At 42.2% G+C, this 22,282-nt stretch overlaps 2 protein-coding genes across 7 annotated transcripts in view; one reads left to right on the top strand and one right to left on the bottom strand.

Annotated features, from left to right (window-relative positions):
• The window catches only part of LOC143214285 (uncharacterized), a 21,121-nt gene extending 13,796 nt beyond the window's left edge, over positions 1-7,325 (bottom strand). For both annotated transcript variants that reach the window (XR_013010122.1, XM_076435111.1), the window contains exon 1: positions 32-7,325. Coding sequence is in view for 1 of the 2 variants with exons in the window: in XM_076435111.1 (XP_076291226.1) it covers positions 32-114 (83 nt within the window). In the remaining variant the exon portion in view is untranslated. The remainder of the gene's footprint in view (positions 1-31) is intronic.
• The window catches only part of Nfat (nuclear factor of activated T cells 3), a 55,196-nt gene that overhangs the window by 11,746 nt on the left and 21,168 nt on the right, over positions 1-22,282 (top strand). For 2 of the 5 annotated variants that reach the window (XM_076435041.1, XM_076435042.1), the window contains exon 1: positions 17,838-18,455. The exons of 1 other annotated variant lie outside the window; for it this stretch is intronic. In XM_076435041.1, coding sequence (XP_076291156.1) covers positions 18,314-18,455 — 142 coding nt within the window. In that variant the 5' untranslated portion in view covers positions 17,838-18,313. Of the gene's footprint in view, positions 1-7,382; positions 10,733-17,837; positions 18,456-22,282 lie in introns of those variants that run through there. 2 more of the 5 variants (XM_076435044.1, XM_076435045.1) reach the window with 2 other exon arrangements.

Consider the following 22,282-nt stretch of genomic DNA (forward strand, 5'->3'; position numbering starts at 1 on the left):
CTAGGTTGAATTGAATTTCTAGCGTTCTTACGGTTCATCGATATTTGCTTCTCGCCTTTGATTTCTCTTAGCATTCGTTAGCGCTTCCGACTTGCTGTTTTCGTGCCAGTGCATAAATCAGTATTAAGTCGGTGGTGGTTACACGACTGCTGTGTGTAGTAATTGCGGTGCCAAAAGGAATCACTACGAATCAAGCCATTTCTCCTCCTGAAGATTTACGTCAAAATGACGGGCTCTAATATCCTGAATTTACTAATATTATAATTTCCTTTCATTTATTTCTGGGTCCCCTGAATTCTTGTATTTTTAGTAGAAGACGGTACCATTGCGAAGAATAGTTTCCTGACGTACTCAAACAGCAAAAGAAATATGCAACAATGAGGATAAAATTAACAGAAACGGTATATAAATCTTTCGTATACCTTACGTAACTTTTATATACCTTTTGTTACATAACTCTGTAAAATCCTACTCGAGAAACATCAGAGTATTAGAAAACTGATAAGCCTCTTAACGATTTAGATTTCATAACGCCTCTGGCGAGCCAAGTAGACTTTGCTTCTTTTGTTTACATAGCACCACATTGTCTTTAATTCGTGTCGTTCATTGTAACAAACACGATTATGTATGTACATTTCGAATTCGTGCAGACTCGAATCGAATCAAGCGAGTATCGAACGCCGCTGCGGAACACTGTACCGAAAGAAGGTCGCCAGATAATGACTACTACTAACGATGATACTGTTGCTTTTCTAGCGTCACACGTGACTTCTGTTCGCGACCGTTAATCCCTATTTACACCGTCTCGTTTCGCCGATAAGTTATGCAAACGCGTCGAGTTCGTTTCACACGACGAATCGCAAACCCGAGCGTGCAGCCTTTGGTCGGTGGGTTCGCAAAGAAACACGGGAATCCGATGAACCGCCGGAATAAACAGCATGAGGAAAATATTACTTAGCGGCTCTCCGGTCATCTCGGCGTTTTCCTCGAACAACAAAATATTAACTTCTTAAAAACAAACAGCGTTTTTTTTTGGCAACAAACAGTCTGGCGGATTATTCGTTCCAGAATTCGAAAAATTCTGATTCTGACAAAAACAAATGCATCGGAGCAACCGCAGCATAATTCGCGATCAGATGTGGTCAACATGTTGATGATCGAGGCCCGTTAACCGGCGCTCGTTCCATATTCCTCGATCATTCGCTCACCGCATGGCCATCGTTGTCTCGATGGAAAAAGGAACGAGGGAAAAGCGTGGCGACGCGACGGCCGCGTGAGACTAAAGGGGGGTCCGTACAGGGGGGGAATGAAAGAAAAGGCGCGCGACCAGAGCGGCCGATCGACCTTTCGGGTCACTTCGATTCGAGCAGCGCGTAATTTTAGAACTCGCGAAGAATCCGATACGACCGGGAGTGACAAACGATTCGAAGGTTCTCCGTTTCATGGGGCCCGCATTGTTCCCGGTTTATCTGCGTTGCGGCCAGCGCGGGACAATGAGAACCGCCGTCTGATAACAGGCCGTCCACCTATTGATAATCGGCCCAGACCCGGCCCGAGAAAACCGCGACTATGTTTACCCCAATCGTCGAAGGCTGTGCGAATGACCCGTAATAATTCTGCCTCGATTATTGTTCCCGCGCACGGTGCATGCGCGATCGAGTTCGATCACTCGCTGGTGCCTTCGATCCGATTCTTTTCGATCTCTCGTCAGCGTGCACCAAAGTCCTCAGACGTTTAATCAGTTTTTCAATCGGAGTTTCAATTACAATACATACATTAGAAAAGTCCCAGTTTTACGCACTCCTCTTTGTCTCTCGCCACGAGACGTTATCGAGTCGTTGGCCAATAGACGATACCGTCTACTACTTGATTGTGTATCGCAATATCCTGTGAATCACACGTAGCCTACCAGGAAAAACTGTGGTTCAACAATGGATAACTAACACTACCACATCCGTAAAAACGACGGTCGAAATATTTGTATACAAGCTAACTTGATTCATCCGCAGAGCATGCTAAATCTGAACAAACGTTAGACAACCAAAAAAATCGCTCTAAACCAACCTCTTCGTGTATAAAACCAGAAACTGCGATTTTCCTCTAGAACATTCCAGTTTCCTCGAGTCATAGTTAAACAACGAACGCTACGGCCCCAGTAAACAACTAATCAGCGTTCCCAAACATCTCTAACGCAGCGAGCGTAATCAGTTCGAGAGACTGACATATTTACCAGAGATTAGAATATTAGACGATGCTCAATCGGCCGGCATCCCAATCTCGATGATTAATTGTCCGCCGTTTGCCATATTAGTCTGCGTAACTGTCTCAATTAAATTAGAGAACATTAATTCCGAAAGAAGTCGCCCGGCGAAATCATCGTCTATCTCTTTGCCCGGAGAATTAGCGCAGCAATGTTTATCGTGTGATTCACGGTGGCTAACAGCGTGTATACCGCACACAACGAAAACCGAGCTATGTGATCTGTTTGGGTACTCCCAGGTCTCAAGTCCGATCGAGCACCTCTGGGATTTGTCATCCGTCGTATGTCCGAAGTCATCGTTGCTCGATTCATAAGCTCAGGTAATCGCTATTGTTGTTTGCGAGAGATAACGGGCTGACTGACTCCACGCGACTCCGGTCGATTCGTTCAGGGACAATATTCGGCGAACAATGAGCGCCGGAACAGCTCTCCCAGGGTTCCACAAAACCCGGGGGTGGGTCACAGATTTTCGACAATGATCCGCGCCCCGAGCGTGTGTCACGCTCGGCCCAATCCCCCGAAACGTCATTTTACGGATAGTTGCATTGACTAAATATCTCCGGAGCACAATGGGGATCATCGGGTATTTTAATCATTGCGCTGGGAATGTTTCGATACTTTTACGGAAAAAGTTCCTTCGCTATTGTATTTTTGAAATTTTGAACCGTACAGCAATGTTGGATCTGTTTTTCCGATCAAGAATTCACGCTGCGGATTTTCATGCAAAATAAAAATTGTCCAATTGCAAGCAACTGAAGTTTCGCGAAATTTTCGTCCATTTTGTATTCCGGCTAGTAATGTTTGTCATACATGCATAACATTTAGACTACTGACCTTTATGCAAAATAAAAATTGTGCAATGAAGTTTTACAAAATTTTCATCCATTTTGTATGCTGGCTAGTCATGTTTGTCATATATGCATAACATTTAGACTGCTGATCTTTATGCAAAATAAAAATTGTGCAATGCGAGGAACTGAAGTTTCACCAAATTTTCTTCAATTTTGTATTCGGGACAGCCACGTTTGTGATAAATGCATCAAATCCGCAGTCCCGGTATAATCATCTGAATTGTATGGACAGCGATTATAATATTTCAAAAGACTGCGTCTCTGATATCGTTAAAAACAATTCCCAGTTGAGCCCGTCGATAACGATAGTTCGTCGTTCGAACCATCGTGTGCTACCCTATCGCGAATCCAGTCTCTAGGAATGACGTAGAGGAGTGTATGACGAATTCGACTAATCGGACACAATTTATCCTGGCCCGAGATAAGATTCACGCTATCGGTGAGGGATAAGATTGAAAGGAGATTGCTGGGAGATAAGATTCTGCTGCTGGTCTCGAAGATGACTCGATTGTCTATTGGGTTACGGCGCGATCATCATCGTGTCGATGGTGCATTGAATGTAACAGTTAAACCGTAACACAGAGGAGACAGCGATGATAAATAAGCGCGACGGGTCATCGTCCAGCCGGGAGACGAGATTTATGTTCAACGAGCCGAACGAGACTGCCGATCGTTCCTCTTCGGGCACACTCACGCGCGAAATCTCGCGCCGATGTGAGCGTGTTCCTGGCGTCGACGCAACAACCCCTTTCGCATCCCCCGTGCCATTATAGATTGGACTTATTTTTTTTGCGGCGTATAACGCGGCGATACACCCGGTAGCTACTCGGTCTATCTGGACGTTTCATCTCTCGCTGCTGCGTTTCGTTGACACCGGATTGCGAAATTGCTCCCGTCGGCATTGGTTATCTTCGTTGCGGACCAGATTTATACTTCTGAGGCTCCTAATGGATTGCAATCAGTTTCCGAGTTCAGGTTGTTCTCCCCTATTCGTTAGACTCTAGTTTCTTCAGGAACGCGCAACGCTTTCTAACAAAAACTTCTTCTTGTATAATAGAAAACCACGCCCATAATAACCTGAGTAGGCGTGGTCTCGTTGCTCCACAATATCTGCCTTGATACAAGATGAATACTCATTCAGGCAAGACACAACGGGTTTTTAACGTCAAAGAATAAAGATAGCGGACTATCCATCTTATACATATATTGTACTGCTTGTATAAGGAGACCACGCCCCCTGTGGACTGAAGAGGCGTGGTCTCGCTGCCTTCGTCTTCCTACACTTGTTCCTGATAGAAGACGAATCCTCGAGCATCAAGTTGATATAATACGCAATTTTTACGTGTACTCCTTAAATATATTATTCTTCCACAATGTTTTCCATTTTCAACTTTTTCAAAGTTATGCTTCTAACAATAAGTCTGCTGGTGATCTCAGAATTAATTTTAAAGAAATATGCTGTTATGTCTGGTTTCGTCTTCTTTAATCCTTAATCTTCGTCCCCAGATCGGAGACAGCTTTTCTTCGTCGGCCATCGATTGTTAATCTTCATTTCGATATGCGGAACGTGTAATCCGCACGTGCCGCGGGCAGCAGCCAGTGGCACGAACCTTTTATACACCAGCCCCGCCATTTTGTTACAAGACAGTGCATCTGGCGATTACTTTCGACACCATTACGTGCTTGCGTCACGCTTTTACACGAGTGCACGCGACTTTTATACGGGATTTGCATGCGACTGTTGGGCGCGTGTGTACACGCTCCAACGTTTCGGGGGTGTCGGGGGGATGATCTCTGTCTCGCGGGTGGATCCGAAGGGGTGGCGTCCTTATTTTCGTCCCGGGAGGGTGGTATCTGGAAAATGAAGCCGGAGCGAACACTTGTACACAATTTTGTAATATTTCGAAGGAGTGTGTATAAAAGACAATTGAGAAGGAGTCGATTATTATCTTCATTCATCAAAAAAGGACAACACATCTCGCTAAGAAATCTTTTACAGAAAACAAACAATTTGTTACTTGACACCAACTGTTACTTATTTTTATAATTGTTACTTATCCATCCACCCCTTCAATTACAATTTGTTGATTATTAACCCTTCGCACTCGGAGCTATTTTAACTCGAAGATTAAACATTTCTTCCGACCTAAAATATTTCCATTTTTTATGAGATTTTAAGTTTGGTGGATATGTGATTGATATACAGCGGTACCTCGGTATACGTAACCTTAATACGTTCCTGATGTTTGAAGTTTGAACTTATACCGAATAGAACGCATACCAAACCAACCTTTCCCCATAAGGTTGGTTTCTAATAAGCTTTCTAATTACTGCAGCTGTATAAGGGATGAACCGATGATAAAATATTGTGCTAGGAAGAGGGGTTGAATAGTCCAACGATCGGCAGAGCGAAGAACTAAAGGCATAGCGATGCCGCTCGCGACTGACGTCCTCGTCTCTATGGTTTAATTGCAGTTCAGTGGGGGCAATTGCGGTTTCGCCGAGGCGCGAGTGTTGCGCCGCAAATACCGTCCTATCTGAGAACAATTATTTACGATTATCGACGGAGGCACGAACGATCGCGCGTACGCGTCGTCGTCCAGCAAACACGTTGCAACGTCGGCATCTTCGTCGTCGTCGTTGTCGTAGTCGTCGTCCCGTGCACGTTGGACTTTATTGCATCGCTGACTCACGCTTTATGTTAATAGTTGCACTGCTACGATACCCAGCGAGCCAACATTAATACATTTTTTCTGTGCATCTGGTTACAGGGAACGCCGCGAGCGATCTTCAATCACGTTTAGCGTCAAACGGCGATCCAACATTGTACCGTCAAACATTGCACTTTTCCTATGTATAAATATGTTTTGAAAAATGTATAAAATATGGAGGAAGTTTGTCGTGTCGTAGAGGATGATTCACGTGTCTGAAAAAGTCTGCTGTGGCCTTTAAAACTTTGGGACTACAGAAATTATCATTGAACGAGGGAACGACGAAGATAAAGTAACATAATATTTGGGTTGAAACGAGAAACACGTCAATAATAACCCAACAATCACACCCAAATTTAGAACAAAGACAATACGTTGCTCCGACGACGTCTGCGAAATTAAATCCCGAATAAAAACGCTCTGAAATTGTTTCGCGCTGCAGTATTTGTCCCCGTTCAACTGTTTAATCTTCGCTGGCGGAATGACTAGAACAAATACAAATATAGAATCAATTCTTCGCAAACGGTTAGTTTACCATAATTCCGAATTACTTTCGCAAACATCATTGCGGCACGAATATTTTGTGCATACACGGTTCCCGGCTGGACGTTTTTCCTCGGTCCGGGAAACAGGGGAACGTAACGTTTCCTCGGAATTGTCTCGTTGAATCATCCTCCCCAACGGCGTGGGATGTCACGCGATCTGTATCACTTCAATTATTGAGCGTGTCGGATTAATCTATTTCGCGCAACAAGTTGCAACCGAAAGGTGACTGGGCAAAAATTGTAGGAATTCGCGGACCGTGGTTTCGCAAAAGGCAAATATAAGCGCCGGTGAAAAACGAGACGGTTTACGAGTGGTCTGGGGCTCGCTGCGTTTTAGTATAGCCGGTCTAATCGGTCGTAACGATCGGATTATGAGATTAATCAGTGGATTTCAGCGTAATTGCGACGGTATCGCTCGCAGCGATGTTGCGTTCGCGGAATAACGCCGCGACGATCGTCGAAAATAGTCCGCCGGGTAAATATTGACTATTTTGCAGATTTTTGACGCGGTTCGGAAGCCTTCCGGGTCTTGCGTACGTGATCTTCGATTCACGTGAACTGATATCGGCGATCAAAACAACCATACTCTTCGCCGCGCCGCTGCGCGTTCGCTTCGACACCGATTTCAATTGTAAATCGGTGGGTGTGTCCGACGTGAACGTCAAACGAAATATAGCAGATTCCTCGGATTGGAGATCGTTCTGCATTGCGAATGAAATTACGATTAATTTTCAAGAACCGGTCCGCCATCTTCCCTGCCATTGACGTTACCGAAGCTTCGGAATTGGATACTTAGGGAAACGTGTGTGAAAAAGCTGTTATATTCATGTTTACATTCTCAACTTCGGAATAATTGCAGCCGATTTCATTTCCAATTTAAAATGTTATTACTACAAAAATTACTGGTGTTTCTAATTTGATTTTAAAGATACGATTTAAATTATATACAGGGTGTCCATTTTATCTGAGGACATTGAAATATCTCGAGAACTAGGTGGGGGTGGGGGGGGGGTCAATTATGGTGTTATTGAATAGCATTCTTAAAAATATCAAATACGTCTACTTTTACTTTTCTGATCTGATGTGTATTTCTCGAGATATGCCCAATTTTCAACGACTTTTTCCATTTTGATTTTTGTCCATTACAGCGCCATCTGTGAACCAAAATGCAAAAACTCCTAGATCAAATTTGTGAATTTTTTTCTGGAGAATCCAAATCTGCAATGAAAAATGGGGGTTCCCATTTAAGTTTTTTATCTTCCCCCACCCCCACCCCCTGGGGGTGGGGGAATTGGTATCATTGGATGTCCCCCTTCGCAACGAACAACTTTCATTACCCACTTGCTTTGATCCGATGCATAGTTCTCGAGATATTTCAATGACCTCAGATAAAATGGACACCCTGTATATTTAAATGTGCTGAAAATCTTGAACAAACCATTCTTTTTCGTTTAGTATTTTAGCGACGCCTTTGAACGCTCGACTACAGAATAATTGCAACTATTCCCTCGACAAACACGGTATCAGCGCTATTAAAATTGAACTCTTGATCCCTCGGAGTTTTCTTCAGACAAGTTAATAAACCGATTATGTCCGCGATCCCGTGCGTTCACCGTCATTAATAAACTAGCGATCGATGACAGAAATTACGCTTGGTTTATGTCTGCGCGCTAATTGGTCGTGACAGTCGCGATTATTTAATGGCCGTGCTTCCTTAAATTAGACGATCCTCTTCTTGCTCTAGCGTCTTGCGCCATCTTGGAATCATAGGTGTACTGTTCATTATCCAATCACCATTCAATTAAAAAACGAGGGTTTGTTTGTAATGAATCTCGGAATGATGTTTAGTGAGTAAAGAAATTATTTTGTTCATGTCTAGGAAAAGTAACTATTAAATAATTTTGAAAATTCAAAGAGTTGGATCTTGAAGATCCATAACCACAGAAACAATAGCCCTAAACAGTTGTCAATTTATATTTTAATTCATACCCGTCGAATAGCGTTTTCCAATTGCCCTGCGCTGCATGATGTTCCCAATTGCTATTTCGACTAAGTAAGAAAAGCCGATTAGCAGGTTACCGATCTCTACAAATGAGCAGCTGCCTAATAAGCTGCTAATGATATACCATGTTTGCTTCAAACATACGCCAGATACAAATCAAAAGCCGTGTACATATTTAATATGCTATAATATCCGTAGGGTAATACGTGGCTTTAAACAGAATTTTCTAAAAAATTGTATTTCTAGATACGGGATTAACTTGAATTATTCAATATTTACCTGCACAATTTTGACGTTTAGTTTGCGCGCATTAAAACCTGTTAGTAATTTTATACAAATTTTATATCATATTTAGTTCTCTGATTACGAGATTGCAAGTTTAAGTGGCGATCGGACTGGTTCGAGATGTTCACTTTGAAGTGTTCTGATAATCTAGTGTATCTCAGACACTGTTCCAAAGGTGAACGGTTACAGCATTTCGGTAATCTGCGAGCGTGATCGAGAGGACCGATACTTCGAACGCATTTCGTTCGCGGAAATTCATTTCCTGCAGCTCTGTCAGGATCAACACGTGCTGTTTTTAGCCTATTAAATGTGCACTGTTACTTTCATGTTCGCCAGGCGAGCAAGAAAAGCCTAGATAACACGTCGATTTGCGTGCAACTGTATCTATCCGATAACTTTTACTGCGTTTTTAATTGCCCGCCTAAGGTTTCCGGCGATCAGTACCGCATCGTAACATTTTTTCTACTTCATAATGTGCCTCGTTAATGCTTTTTTGCGGCATAAATTTTGCGTCGAGCAGTGTTTACTCATTCTCAATACGTTCATCTCTGCGTTTGCGAACGGAACCCGTGTTAACAAGCCGATACACATTCGTACACAGTTTCTCTGTAGTCTCCGCTGCAATCTCCGCGATAAAATTAGTCTGAATTTACACGATTTCCTTTCTTTTTTTTCGTGTATACCGTCCGGGCGACGTGTTCTTTCGTGGTCGTATTTTTTGTGTTGATCACGATTATTGCGTACCGATAACAAATTATTTTATTCTTAGTTACACCGTATCATCGGCTATAATTTTAGCTGTCAAATTATTCTGGTTTCGCAATATCTTATTTCTCCCTCTTATCCTCGTCGTTATCGCGATTATGGCACCCCGATAACCAATTACTTTATTCCTCGCGACCTTATGGCTGCCGCCGTAATTTGAGAGTTCCTCGGAGTTCACGTAATCTTTTTTTAGTATATCTGTAATCATTTTAATCTTAGCGACTTTGTAGTCTCATGTGAACTTTTGCTCTCCGTGATGCTCTCTTGCTCGATACCTCAATTTCATCTTAATAAGGATCGTTTATTTATTTTATTCTCAGTCTACCATTTTAGCTACAATTTCAGTGGCAAAATTAGCCTGAATTTGCATGATTTCCTTCTGCAAGAAGGCGGTAACACGATTTTCATTCCTGTTCTTATACCGATCCTTATCGCGATTACTGCTTCCCGGTAGCAAATTATTTTCTCAGCCAGTCTACGATTTTAATTACAATCTGATTAGCAGTATTAGTCTGAATTTGCACGATTTTCTTTAAGAGCTGTTCTTATTCCGATCGTTCTTGCGATTGTTGCTCTGCGGCGGTAAATATATTATTCCCGGAGAGTCTGCAATTGAAGTTGCAATTTTACTAGCAAAATTGGGATAAATATATCCTTTTCTATTTTCGTCATTGTCGCGGGAGTTGCGCGCCGACAACGAATTGTTTTATTCATATTAATGCGGCGCCGAGCGAAATAATATTTCGTGAGTAGCCTTCGCGCTCGTTAACACTCGAAGCTTGCCGCCCGAAATCGCTCTATCACACGTGTCGCGGTCTTTATCTTCTCCGAATTAATTTGCTCTCGTTGTTGTTCGCGCAGAACGGGGATCTATCGTGTGATCTGTAATAATCGAGTGACCGTGACGACGACCAGATACCGCAATAACGTTCTCTCTCCCTCTCTCTCTCTCATCCACCCCCACTTCTCTCCCCCTCTTTCTCTCATACAGCGTGACACAGTCTGTCTCGTTCTCTCTAGTTTTCTGTCCGCGATTTATAATTTTTACGCACGGAGTTACGATTAATTCCGGAGAGTGTCGACGCCGTCGTCCGGGATTAATGCAAATCAATTCATTCGCCGTGCCGCAAATGCATCGAAACTGAATCGGGATTGTGCTCGATTAAAAGGAACAGATACACGTATTGTACGCGTTCGATCGTGTATACACGCGGGCGAAAAAAAAGAACAGTGCTCGGCGATGGCAGAAGGACTACGATACGATTTTATTCCGGCTTTGCGCTTCAAACGCGAGCGTTGTTCGCAGATGACAGGTAAATAGACAGTACGCATACAAAGAAATATAAAAAGACTGGTGGACATACTTACCAGCATTGATATTCACAGTCTCCGCGTGGCCATTTCGATTATCTTGCACTTAATGCTTGAATAAAAAATATTTAACTCATTACGACCTTCATGGAGAAGGTCATTACGTGGATGAAATCAGTGTTGGGCAAATTTTATTTTAAATAATAAATAAACGTGTGATTTTAATTACAAATAATAACTAAACTTTTTATTTAAATAAAAGTAATTTAAATAATTCCAAAAGTGATCTATTTATTATTTTTTAGTTGCAAATAAAAGATAATTTATTATTTGTGGATTGAGGTGGAAATCAAATAAATAGTTTTCTCAAATAATAAATAATTATTTTTACTTTTATTTGAATATCCAAATAACAAATAATTTGTTATTTAAATTTTTATTTAAATAATTCTTTATTTAAATAAATTTATTTATTGCCCAACACTGGATGAAATGTAATTGTTCCAAGAATACCAAAGAATGAAAGACATCGTTCACACTAAAAATTCATTTCATTTCAAAAATTCATTGAAAAACATTTATTATTATAACCAGACTGCGGATTTTACGCATTTAATAAGGACATCAATATAATTTCAGCTTCATAGAATAATTAAAACAAAAATACAAATTTTTATTTGGCTCCTGTGTCCTGCAATCAATGCAAACATTTTTTATTTTGCATAAAGATCCTCAGTGTAATTATAACATAAAATGGAGATATTCAACAAATCCGAATCCCATTTTACTAAAACAAAGGATAACCTGTTTCTCGACAGAGTACCAAAAAAGAAGGATTCTCAATATATTTAAAACAGAAAACCATATTCGACCAGCATGATTTCAAGTAGTCGAAGATCCCGAGTCCCCGGAGTTAAACATGCGCGATCGCCGAGAGCCAGTGGAGCACAATTTACCGGCTCCGTCCACACTCGTCCGTGTCCCATTTCGTTCGAGGCTTATGCTCGTGACACGTTTCGAGCGCACGTGAGCTGAGTCACAGGGTTCGGTTCATCAAGTGTTTCAGCAATAGTCGCGACGCGAGAGTGCCGCCAGAATCGACCGAAACTGGTCTATATTTCCTCTCCTGCTTTTCCCCTTCCACTATCCCATTCTAGCACCATGAGCAATACTCCAACATCCCACACTAAGACCGTAGACTGGTCGCGTATTAGTATGGCCATCAGACAGGGGGTAAAATGTATTCCCCTCGATTTCCCCGATCTGGCAGCACTGCGACGAGAGGGCTCGTTCGTTTAGTTTCGGCGCGCGAATTGCTTGTGTATCCGCCTTTAGCCGGACCGGCGCGGCGCTGATAACGAAACCGGCTCTGTCGGGTTCGTCGGAAGTACACGCGCGCGACGATTGGCGGTTGTTTGAAAAGAAAAAATCCTACATACCTACACGTGCGCGATATGCGCGAATCGGCTGGCGCGAGCGGATTGTGTGTAGTGTGTGCTCACTCGATTAGGTCGACCTTAGTGTCGAGGGTCACGAGCTCGGGAGCGTTGCCGCTCGCTCTGCCTCTCCCGATCGGCATCGCCTTTAGATTTGTTTACCAGACCACGCTAACAATCGTGTCCCATGCCGAACGGGTCCTATCGACGCGGTCTCCCTCCAACCGCGGATGATATATTTTCGAATTTTTCATCAATAATCTGAATTCGGCGAGATTCTGATGCAACCGCCGACGTCTATTGCGTGCGCGAGCCCCGGCGCCTCGCCCTTCGCGATCTCCGAAGATAAAGCTTCTGAAGATGAGCTTCAGATACTTTGGATCTTACACGTCGGATCTTAAACACGTCGACACATGAGCGTATATCATTAATCCCGAAATTGTACCCCCTCCTTTCAGATAATGGAGTAGCAGATAGGAATATCGCAACAATTTAGTCACACACTTGTTTTTCTATAGAAATATATATGGTTGTTAATTTTTTGGAAATTATTTTTAGAAAAGCCAATGGTCAACAATAGTGTCTGGAGAACGCAGTTTATTGGACTGTTGATTCAGTCACGTGGCTTTCTGCATAGGCGGAGAGTTTCATTTTCGATCGGTTAAGCAGTACTCTACAATTTCACTTCTCCTATTTTATAAGATTGAAAGAAATTGTTGAGTCAACTAAATTGAATGTTATTTCTTCCCTTAATGATTTTCATAGAGGAAAAATCGTACATTGACTAGGAGTGTGCGGGTACCCGAAATTTCGGGTATTGAGCCTCGGGTCGAGTCGGCCAATGATCGGATCAGGTCGAGTCGGGATCCCGAAATGGCAGTCTGGTCGGGTCCCGAAAGTTTGCAATATTCGGGTACCCGAAGTTGAAGTTGGGGCAAGTCTGCGGTCACATCAGCGTTTAGTAAACTGTGTTTACTACATATCGAAATGCCGTTTAAAGTTATCATCACTAATGCTTCGACATAGAACATCGGTTAAATTGTATTATTTTTTCGAACCTTCCGAATTTGTTTTCATGACTTTTTTCTGGTAAATACGTCAATCCTATACTACGAAGCTCAATGAATGCATAAATTCAAATTTTTTAAATTGTGACATGCGGCATTTTTCTTTGCAACCACAGAATTAATGCGTAAACTCGAATTTTTTGAAATTGTGACATGCGGCTTTTTTCCTTGCAACCACAGAATTAATGCGTAAACTCGAATTTGTTAAATTGTGACATGCGGCGTTTTTCCTTGCAACCACAGAATTAATGCGTAAACTCGAATTTTTTGAAACTGAGACATGCGGCGTTTTTCCTTGCGACCGGTAATACAGATATTAGTAAGCAAAACAGTCGTGTCGCCGTAGCAGCGACTGTGGTTTTAAAGTTCATATTTCAAATATCACATTATCGGCGAAAACGGAGTGCAAAGAGTCAATATGCACAGAGTTATTTATCGCTGCTTTAATCACAGACTTGCCCCAACTTTAACTTCGACTACCCGGATATTGCAAACTTTCGGGATCCCGACCCAATCCGAACCCGAAATTTCGGGTATTCGCACACCCCTAATATTGACATGTTCAATTAACAAAATTTTTTAACAACTTTGTATTTCATCTACTCAATTTTGCTATAAATGCGTAAAGATCCGCAGTCTAGTAATACATAAATGGAACAGAGCGATTAAAACTACCATTGAGAATGGAAAATGTGAAATTCTTTAATCAAAAATAGAATGGAGCGATTATAAATCGCTCGGAAATTTGGATAACCAGTTGATAGGGGATCATTAGTCATAGAAGCCACTATGATTGGCCCCGGGGGGTCAGTGACCATGTCTACAAACATGTAGCAATTACCGGGGTGTCGCTGAAAGGGTTCCACGATGCCCGATCGATCCACCCTGTATTACAGTTATCATGGCCGTCGTTAACGTGTCAAATTAAGTGGAAATATAGCGCGGGAAGTAGCAAATATCGTCGGCCAACAATTTTTTCTATTTTTACCCCGATGAGCATCGTCTTACCTCGTTGCAATCAATAGCTGCAAACCTAAAATTTTCAACCTATTATTCCGTAGCTCCAATTGCAGAAAATTGTAAGTTCTGCCAAAGATACTGCTACGTATACTCGAACTAATCAGCTTATACAATATCCCAAGTAAACGAAACTATTGCAGTTACTCTGACTCACCGCTGTCTAAAAAAAGACGGTCTTCGTTTTTATGGAAAATATTTAAATAGAATATGCTCTTGGGAACAAATGCGAAGAACAAAAGGTCGTTTACGCTCCGACTGAATTACGTTCATTTTTATCAATCACTTATACTTTCCAGGGTATCGCAGGCTATAAAGGAACAGAACAATTACAGAAATAAAAAAATAATGCGGTGTATTTGCATTCTCGCCGCGAGTTACATCGTCATCGAATTACCTTTTTTTTTCTTTTAGGACGTGGGTAAAATACATTTAAGTACACCCAGAAGGGGTAGTGTGGGACTCGGGGGACACAGGTGATCGGTGTTCCAAATACCCACTAAAAAAACCCCGCGTCTAGGACCTTGGCACTTTCCTCTCTGTCCTATCGTGCCCGAGAGAGCATAATTTAGGGACCCGTTTTTTGCATTACTAAAATCATGCTATAGTTCGGGCTAGCGCCACTCCTGTTCTTGGCCTTTATCGTCATCGAATTACCCGCAATCCAATTTTGTTTTCCAACGGGAGCAATCACGGCCGTGGGAACACGGAATGTAAATATCCGAAAGTACGCGATTGTTAATTTATGTAAGAGGTGTGCGCAAGTGTTAGCCTTCGACGCTAATTAATCGAGAACAAATCGAAGAGCTGCTGGTCTTTAAATTCGCGACATTATCGTAACTATCGATGTATAACGAGTGCGATAAAGTCGAAGATCGTTGTTAATCGCTCGACTTCGTCACCAGCATGACATTCCCCCGATCGTTCGCGATATCGCGAAACGCTCGATCAGGAGCGAGATCGATTTTTCATCGATCCCTTCTCGTTCGAGACACCTGCCTCTCTCTCTCTCCCGGTCTCTCTCGGTTTCTCCTCGACCGTTTCGCTTATCGCGGTTGCGTAAGAGCTCATGCACTCCGGTTTTAATTTTATTTAATCTGCAAAACCAAATCGCATTTGCAATTAAGCAAATAGATAAGACCGGTCGGTCCTGACCTCGCGTAATGTCCGCCGTTTACGTCGGAATACGAAGAAGCGATGCACTCGCCGCTATCATCGCGATCTCGAGCTTTCTAGTCCGCTTGACGTCAGTCGGTAACGAGGGACCGAGTCATTAACGATCTAATGACGAAGACTGTCCGCGACGTGTTTTCCTTATGTTCGACGTAGCTGGCGATAAACGATCAAAAGTGGAATTCTAATTGCTGGAATGCCTCCTGGCCTATCAATTCGGTAACACCGATTTAGTCGATGGTGATGATGAAATCGACGAATCACTCTTGTCCCATTTAACAAAGCCTCGAATCGGATAACAGCGGCTCGGATCGGTGCGTTCGCATCGTGAGTGCCAATGTCTCGCGAATCGTCTGTCCGTGATTCGAGAAAGGTCGATACGAACGGTATAACGTTGCGAAAAAGAACAACGAAGCCATTCTACGTGTAGCGAACGTGGAAACAACGTCAACGCACTGCTTTATCGTCTACACGGGACCCCGAAGCCACCAGTAAATCTAGTTCCTTCGGATATTCCAGCACTTCTCCCTTTTTTCGAGAGCTCTGGGTGTGGGTGATCGTTATTTCTGAATGAACGGTGCAAAATGGAGATCACCCCCCGGTTAATAACGCTGGAATTGGGCTCTGAATGGCAGTGCGTTCGGCCTTGCTCGTAAATGAAGCGGAACGCCTTCATCGGAAACAGAAAAATTATTTCCCTGAGGGGTTTTCGGTTTTCAGGAAATTATCGTAAGCGAGCGTTAGGGAATTTTTCTTGTTCTGACTTGCTTCGGAAACTTACCGCTTTAAAGATCTTTTTAATGAATAATTACTGCGAGAAGAAACTTTGTCCTGCGGCACACTCCTGTAAGATAAATTGAATTAAAATAACTTGAACGCTGTTTATTCAATATACAGATTACATAGGAATGTCAACAATTAAAATACAAATTATGGAAATGTATTACTATAAGTCTATACTTTAGACTTGAAAAATTTATGCGATTTTCATAGGTGATTTTCGAGAGATCGAATTGAGAGAATTTGCAAAAAGATCAAATTAAAATTGTTCATTTCTTTTCTGCGATTTATAAACTGGCGCGTCATAACTGCATCAAATCCGGAGTCCAATAATAATACAACGTTACAATTTTATTAATACTTAGAATTATCGCGTTCATCACGTGACGCACTATAGTGACTTCGTCGTTTCGTGATACACTGCGTCGAAGAGTAAAAATACAACCGATTTACTTAGGTTTAATCTGCTGTGCTAAAATAATTTCTTTTTATAGGTTATAATTGTTGAGATACGAACAGATTGTTTTCTACTGAACATATTGTCGGTTGAGAGTCGGGCTAACGATTAATCGACTCTACACTGAGAAAAAAATCCTGCCGAAACAAAAAAAATATATGTTGATTCAATAAGATGTACTATTGAATAGTGCCAAAATCATATGAACTTATTTTAACATTTAATACTATTGAATTTCAATAGCAAAACTCATTTCCGCCAATCATATAAGCGAATAGCTTGACATCAATGTTTTCAAAAAAAATAAGATATGGCCTCAAACCAATTCCAGTATAAATCAATACATTTCTCAAATTTTTTTAACAACATATCTGATTGAAGGAAAAAGAGAAACATTACGAATAATAATGTACGGTATTGAATCGAATAATATTTTCAATCATTTCATGATAGACAATTCAAATACATCACGATTTGCTTCTAAATTTCATACTATTGAAAAGAATACAGATATTCATCGAAGTAAAAAAATTACAATAACACGCGTGTTATTGAAGTAACTACTTTTTTTTCTCAGTGTTATGAATATTACTGTTATATCACGTGTATCAGGCTGATACTATCAGCGATCTTTCGGTGGCTACAACAATCAGAGAATCTGTTAATGCGAACAATTAACGAGGAATCGAGTTAACACTGATTAGTACTCATCGGCGATAAGTGAAATACATATTAACGGTACAGAAGAGTTGTTCTAAACTCCGCGACATTATGAAAATTGTTTTCTACTCTAACAGTTGTTAGTAAATGTGTACCGGTTGCTAACGCAAGGGTTGGAGGCAATTATCGTCAAATGAAATGGACTCTGGTAACCATGCACAAGTAAAAATGAAAAATCAGAGGTTGTGGTCTGACGATCGAGGCGCTTGAAATTCCCCCGGAAAGCATGTGTCGACGATCAGTGGATCCATGCCGCGGTCCGTCGACGGGAACAGTAGCAGAGTAGATAGGGCAGATAGCTGGTCGGTAATTAGCGGCAGCTGATTGGTCACCTTCTTCCTCGACATAACCGAGCCGGTCGGGGATGAAGTAGCGTATAAACGTGTCGCGTGGCTTCGTGGTGGGGGCTTATTTACTCGGTGTTCAGAGCAATGCCGGGTTGGCCGATCGACGACGGATCGAGGAACGGCAGTCCGCGGCTGACACTCGCTGAGATCGCGTGACGTGGTATCCCGACGGTGTGTCAGCTTGGTTCATCATCGCGGGAATCTTCAAACAAGGAGATCTGGTGCTGCCGGTGCTGATCAGTGGTCAGTGTTGCGCCGGAGACTCGATTGTGTCTATCGTGGACCGTTTCCAGTGATCCGGGTACCATTTTCCACCTTGACTCTTCCTAGACAAGGTTCCTAAAGTTTGAGGACCTCGTGTGTTCTTCGGTGGGGGAATAGGCCTTAACCGATTTAGGTTGGCCGATGTGACACGTTCGTGGTGAACACGTGGACCATCGGGGACTGACATGGGATTATCTTTCGGTGGACTCCGTCAAAGTAAGGGACAAAGTGAAAGCCCGCCTCGCGACTACAACTTCTGATAGTTCCGGAACACGAGGCACACCGAGCGAACGCGCCGGGCCCATTGGTCCTCGGAGACCTAATGGCACCCGACCTTGAAAAGAAGCGGCAGGAACTCAGGAGGACCAGCAGCGGCACCTTGGACCACTCCGGGCATGATCACTTTCACATGCTGCTGCAGCTCCGGTGCAATGGACACGCATTGAGCGAGCCCTATCGACACGGTAATCTTGCACCAACCGATTCGATGTTACCGATTTTGTTCCTCTTCAATGAAGATTTAGTGACTGGTGATTTCAGTAATATTCATTCCTCTCGCTGGACTCCGCGTATGAGACTCCATCATGCACAGTTTCACGATGTTCGACAATGTTTTTCATTCGGAACACGGTCGATAAGATAATATTGTAAACACATTTTTAGTCGATTCAGCAGTCTCTGCGAATTGATCCAGCGAACGGGGACTCCATCCTGTTTTGGTTTTATTCGATCTTATTTATACTGGTTTTTATACGTGTACGTTTTCCAATATTATTATGTAATGCTACCAACAGCACACTCTGCCTATCGCGGAGATGATTGATAAACCTGTGCGAAGCGGTTGTCGAGGACCTGCGATTGGTCGAATTAAGATAAGGATCTCGATAGAAAGCGAGGCGGTGTTTGATTTAGAAATTAGTTGATTAGATGAATGATATTCTGTGGTGAGCTGCGATTAGCTATTCGGGGAGTATCTTACATCGGTATTCAAAGTTCTCCGATTTGAAAGTATTAGATTACATCTCCCACTTCTAACAGTGCAAATATAAAACGACCCGCCCGAAAAAAACCTGCTGATAAATTCTCTAGCTATTTTAGCACGCTATACATATACCGGCGATCATTTCGTCATTTTCGAAAGTCTGCGATTTATGGCGAAGGATCGTTCGAATCGTGAACCGTCAACACATCTCTAGCAACGTAATCCAATAATCGCATTCGGAATTATTATACAAAAGACGATTTTTAAGCTTCCTTTTGGTACAGCACAATTATTGAAAATCCTATCAAACCTGCATTATTAATCTGATTATCAAATTTGGAAATTTCAAGGATCTTAGGAACTATCATAAATAGTTCTCGCAATGCAGGGTTGATAGGCTTCCGGTAGATAAAGTGTTAATAATAGGAACCTTTGAAGTACACCGCTTCCAGTGCTGTTGTCAATGAATAGTTTATTCAGAGAGCAAACGCCAAGAATAAAAAAGTACGTCCACCACGAAGAGATTTTTACTAGCCCTTTACTCCACGCGTTCCGACCCCCGAAACGCAATTTGTCTTCATTAATCATCAGACGTAAGGTGGCCAACATCGACGTGGAGGTGTCGCCACAGTTCTTTCCATCGGTGCACAATGTTATCTCTTCTTTCACGGCTCGGAAGTTTCTGTCATATGTGATATCGATCGATCATCATTCCCCCCCCCCCCCCCCCGAAGATCCTGAACGCGGTCAATTCATTTTCACGTTATTTCCCCGGTTCGATATTATTGTTAGAAATATCCTCGCGTGTTGCCGACGTCCAACGCTCGGGGAAATTGATGCACTCATTTCGCGATAACCTTCGGGGACACGTCACACTCCCTGTTCCAACCCCTCTCACCCCGACGTCACAATAAATCACGGTTCACCCCTGGACGTGTGCATTTTTCTGCATTCTCCCGTTTATTCCTCGTTACGAGACCTTCGGGACGAAAAATCAACACCGGTGCCCTAGTTGTTGGCCACTGAGGGCCAGGAGCCATCTTACCTCGGCTTCGAATGCCAGACCCTTCCCTGACAATGGTTTTAATGAGTTACACAAGATCTATTACTGACCGAGTGACGTTCATCGTTAAAATAGAACAGTCTTCTTAGAAGGAACCTCTTGGATTTATTCAAAACGTTCGAACAGTCAGAAAGTTAATGATCAGAGGTCTCCTAATAGGTTTTTAATGGCCACGTTATATTTAAAAGGAATTATGTTAGTCAGATTAGAAGAATTTCACATCAGTTGCTCAGTCTATGAATTATAGTACCTCAGATCGATTAAAAACTGGAAACCAATTATTATCTTTTATTGAATATTCATATCTGCTTTGTCACAGTCAAAATAAAGGTAACACTGTGAAAATAGTAGAGATATCGATGCTCGACAACGGAGTAATCGCGAAGCCCATTCCCGATAGCCGCCGTTCGTTTTGCATACTTGAATAGAACACGATAATAAAATGAATTTTTTACGACTGAAAAAGGAGGTTGGCCATTTTTCAGCTTTGTGGCCTAATTCAGCTCGAATTTTATAGAGAAAGTTCTTCCTAGACATGTGCTCGAAGTTCACGCGACTGCGCGAACGCGCCGCCATGTTCGATTGCGCAACATCGAGTTTATGCTGGTTTCGAGACGTTTTGGCGGGAAGACGTTGCGCAAGAGTCATTTTTGTTGCAATTTTTTGGTGGATCTTTATCCAGGTCAATTTACTTAAAACCTTTACTCAACATTTCTTTATTTGTTATTTACTGGTAGCATCGTTATTTATCGCGTCTTTTAAATTCTAGACAGCTGATGCAGCTTTTAGAATTCAATTCCTCGACGATTATGCTAGCAGTGACGCCACCATCGAAGTTTTTTTACAATCGTACATCTCCAACGGAAACAATCAGAGTCCTCATATTTTCTCTGTTAAATTGCAGGGTTCTCTCCGCCGTTCTCAGACTATTAACACTCCTCTGTTAAAATAAAACGCGCTTCGCTTGTGAAACTTCTTTTTTCGTCGACCAGTGTTTCTTTCTCTTTAGACCGATCTTTGTGTTGTCGGTTCATTTACATACGCCGTGGAACAATGATTCGAGAGGCTGACCTTTAGATTGATAACGCTCCCCGTTTCTCAATTATTATCTCGACCATAGAACCTTCGGTCCTTTTCGTTGTTGTGAATCGATTCGACGGCAAATTGTCACAAATTAACACCCATCGGCGCCGACAGTTCGTCATTTACGGTCCCGGAGGCCCTGAGGACGCTCCAGAAAGTGTTGTGCAGGTCGGAAACCGTTTCATCGATCCTTCTACCAAGCCCGACCATTTGTAACTATTTTTATCATTTACTACTAAAATAGAACAGTATATTAGCTCATAAACTCCAAAAAACCAAGTAAATAATTCTATTTTTCTACAACCAGTTAGCAAAGAAATTTTTCAAGTACTTAGACTAAGAAATTGCTTCAAAAATATTTCTAAGCTTAAATTTTCATAATAAATATTTATCGAGAACGAAACGAAGGTTGTTCGAAGAATATTGCATATTGTGGAAAAGATGTTCGTGTAGGAAACAGGCTGTCACTCCTCAAATGAGCTAAAACGGGCAGAATTAACCGCCTGATCGATATCAAGAGTGCAATTATGCAGCCGTGAAGTCGTTCCTAGAAGCATTTGAAAATTAGTAATTTTTTTCACGTGCCTAAGCGGAACAATGCAGACCATGAAAACAGCAGTTCGATGCATTTGAGCGAGAGCTGATATGGAAAACACGATCGCTCGAGTTTCCACGTTTCCGTGATCTTCTTCGACGGTTAAACGCTTCCGGGAATGTAGGTGAGCTACTGTTTTGCTGGGGAAACTGAGCATGATGAAGCGTCGCAGATGGGCTTCTCACGCATTGCTTGCATTCCTCGCGAGATTGCCTAGAATCGTGACCGTCTTCCACAAAGACACTTTGTGCAGGCTTCGCTTGCGATCAAGTCGCCGAAGCGTACTTTAAAACAGAGACTTTACATGGTATGTAATAAACATTGTTGCAAAAATTTACTGGGCCCCTGTGCTCCATTCCGAAAATAATGTTCATCAATTCTTGGGTACATTCATCTTTGTTAAAAAAATTTTATTAGTGGAGGGTTCAGAAGTTAGGTTTACTCTTTCGCTTTCGAAGAAGTAGATTGTTAACTTTCTATCACACAGTTTACAATTCATTTATTCATGTATTCGTTGTAAGCGTCATGTCCCACTGCAAGCAAACTTTTAAATCAATTTCTATTGCAA

The sequence above is a fragment of the Lasioglossum baleicum genome, chromosome 12 (assembly GCF_051020765.1).
Source record: "Lasioglossum baleicum chromosome 12, iyLasBale1, whole genome shotgun sequence".
NCBI lineage: Eukaryota > Metazoa > Arthropoda > Insecta > Hymenoptera > Halictidae > Lasioglossum > Lasioglossum baleicum.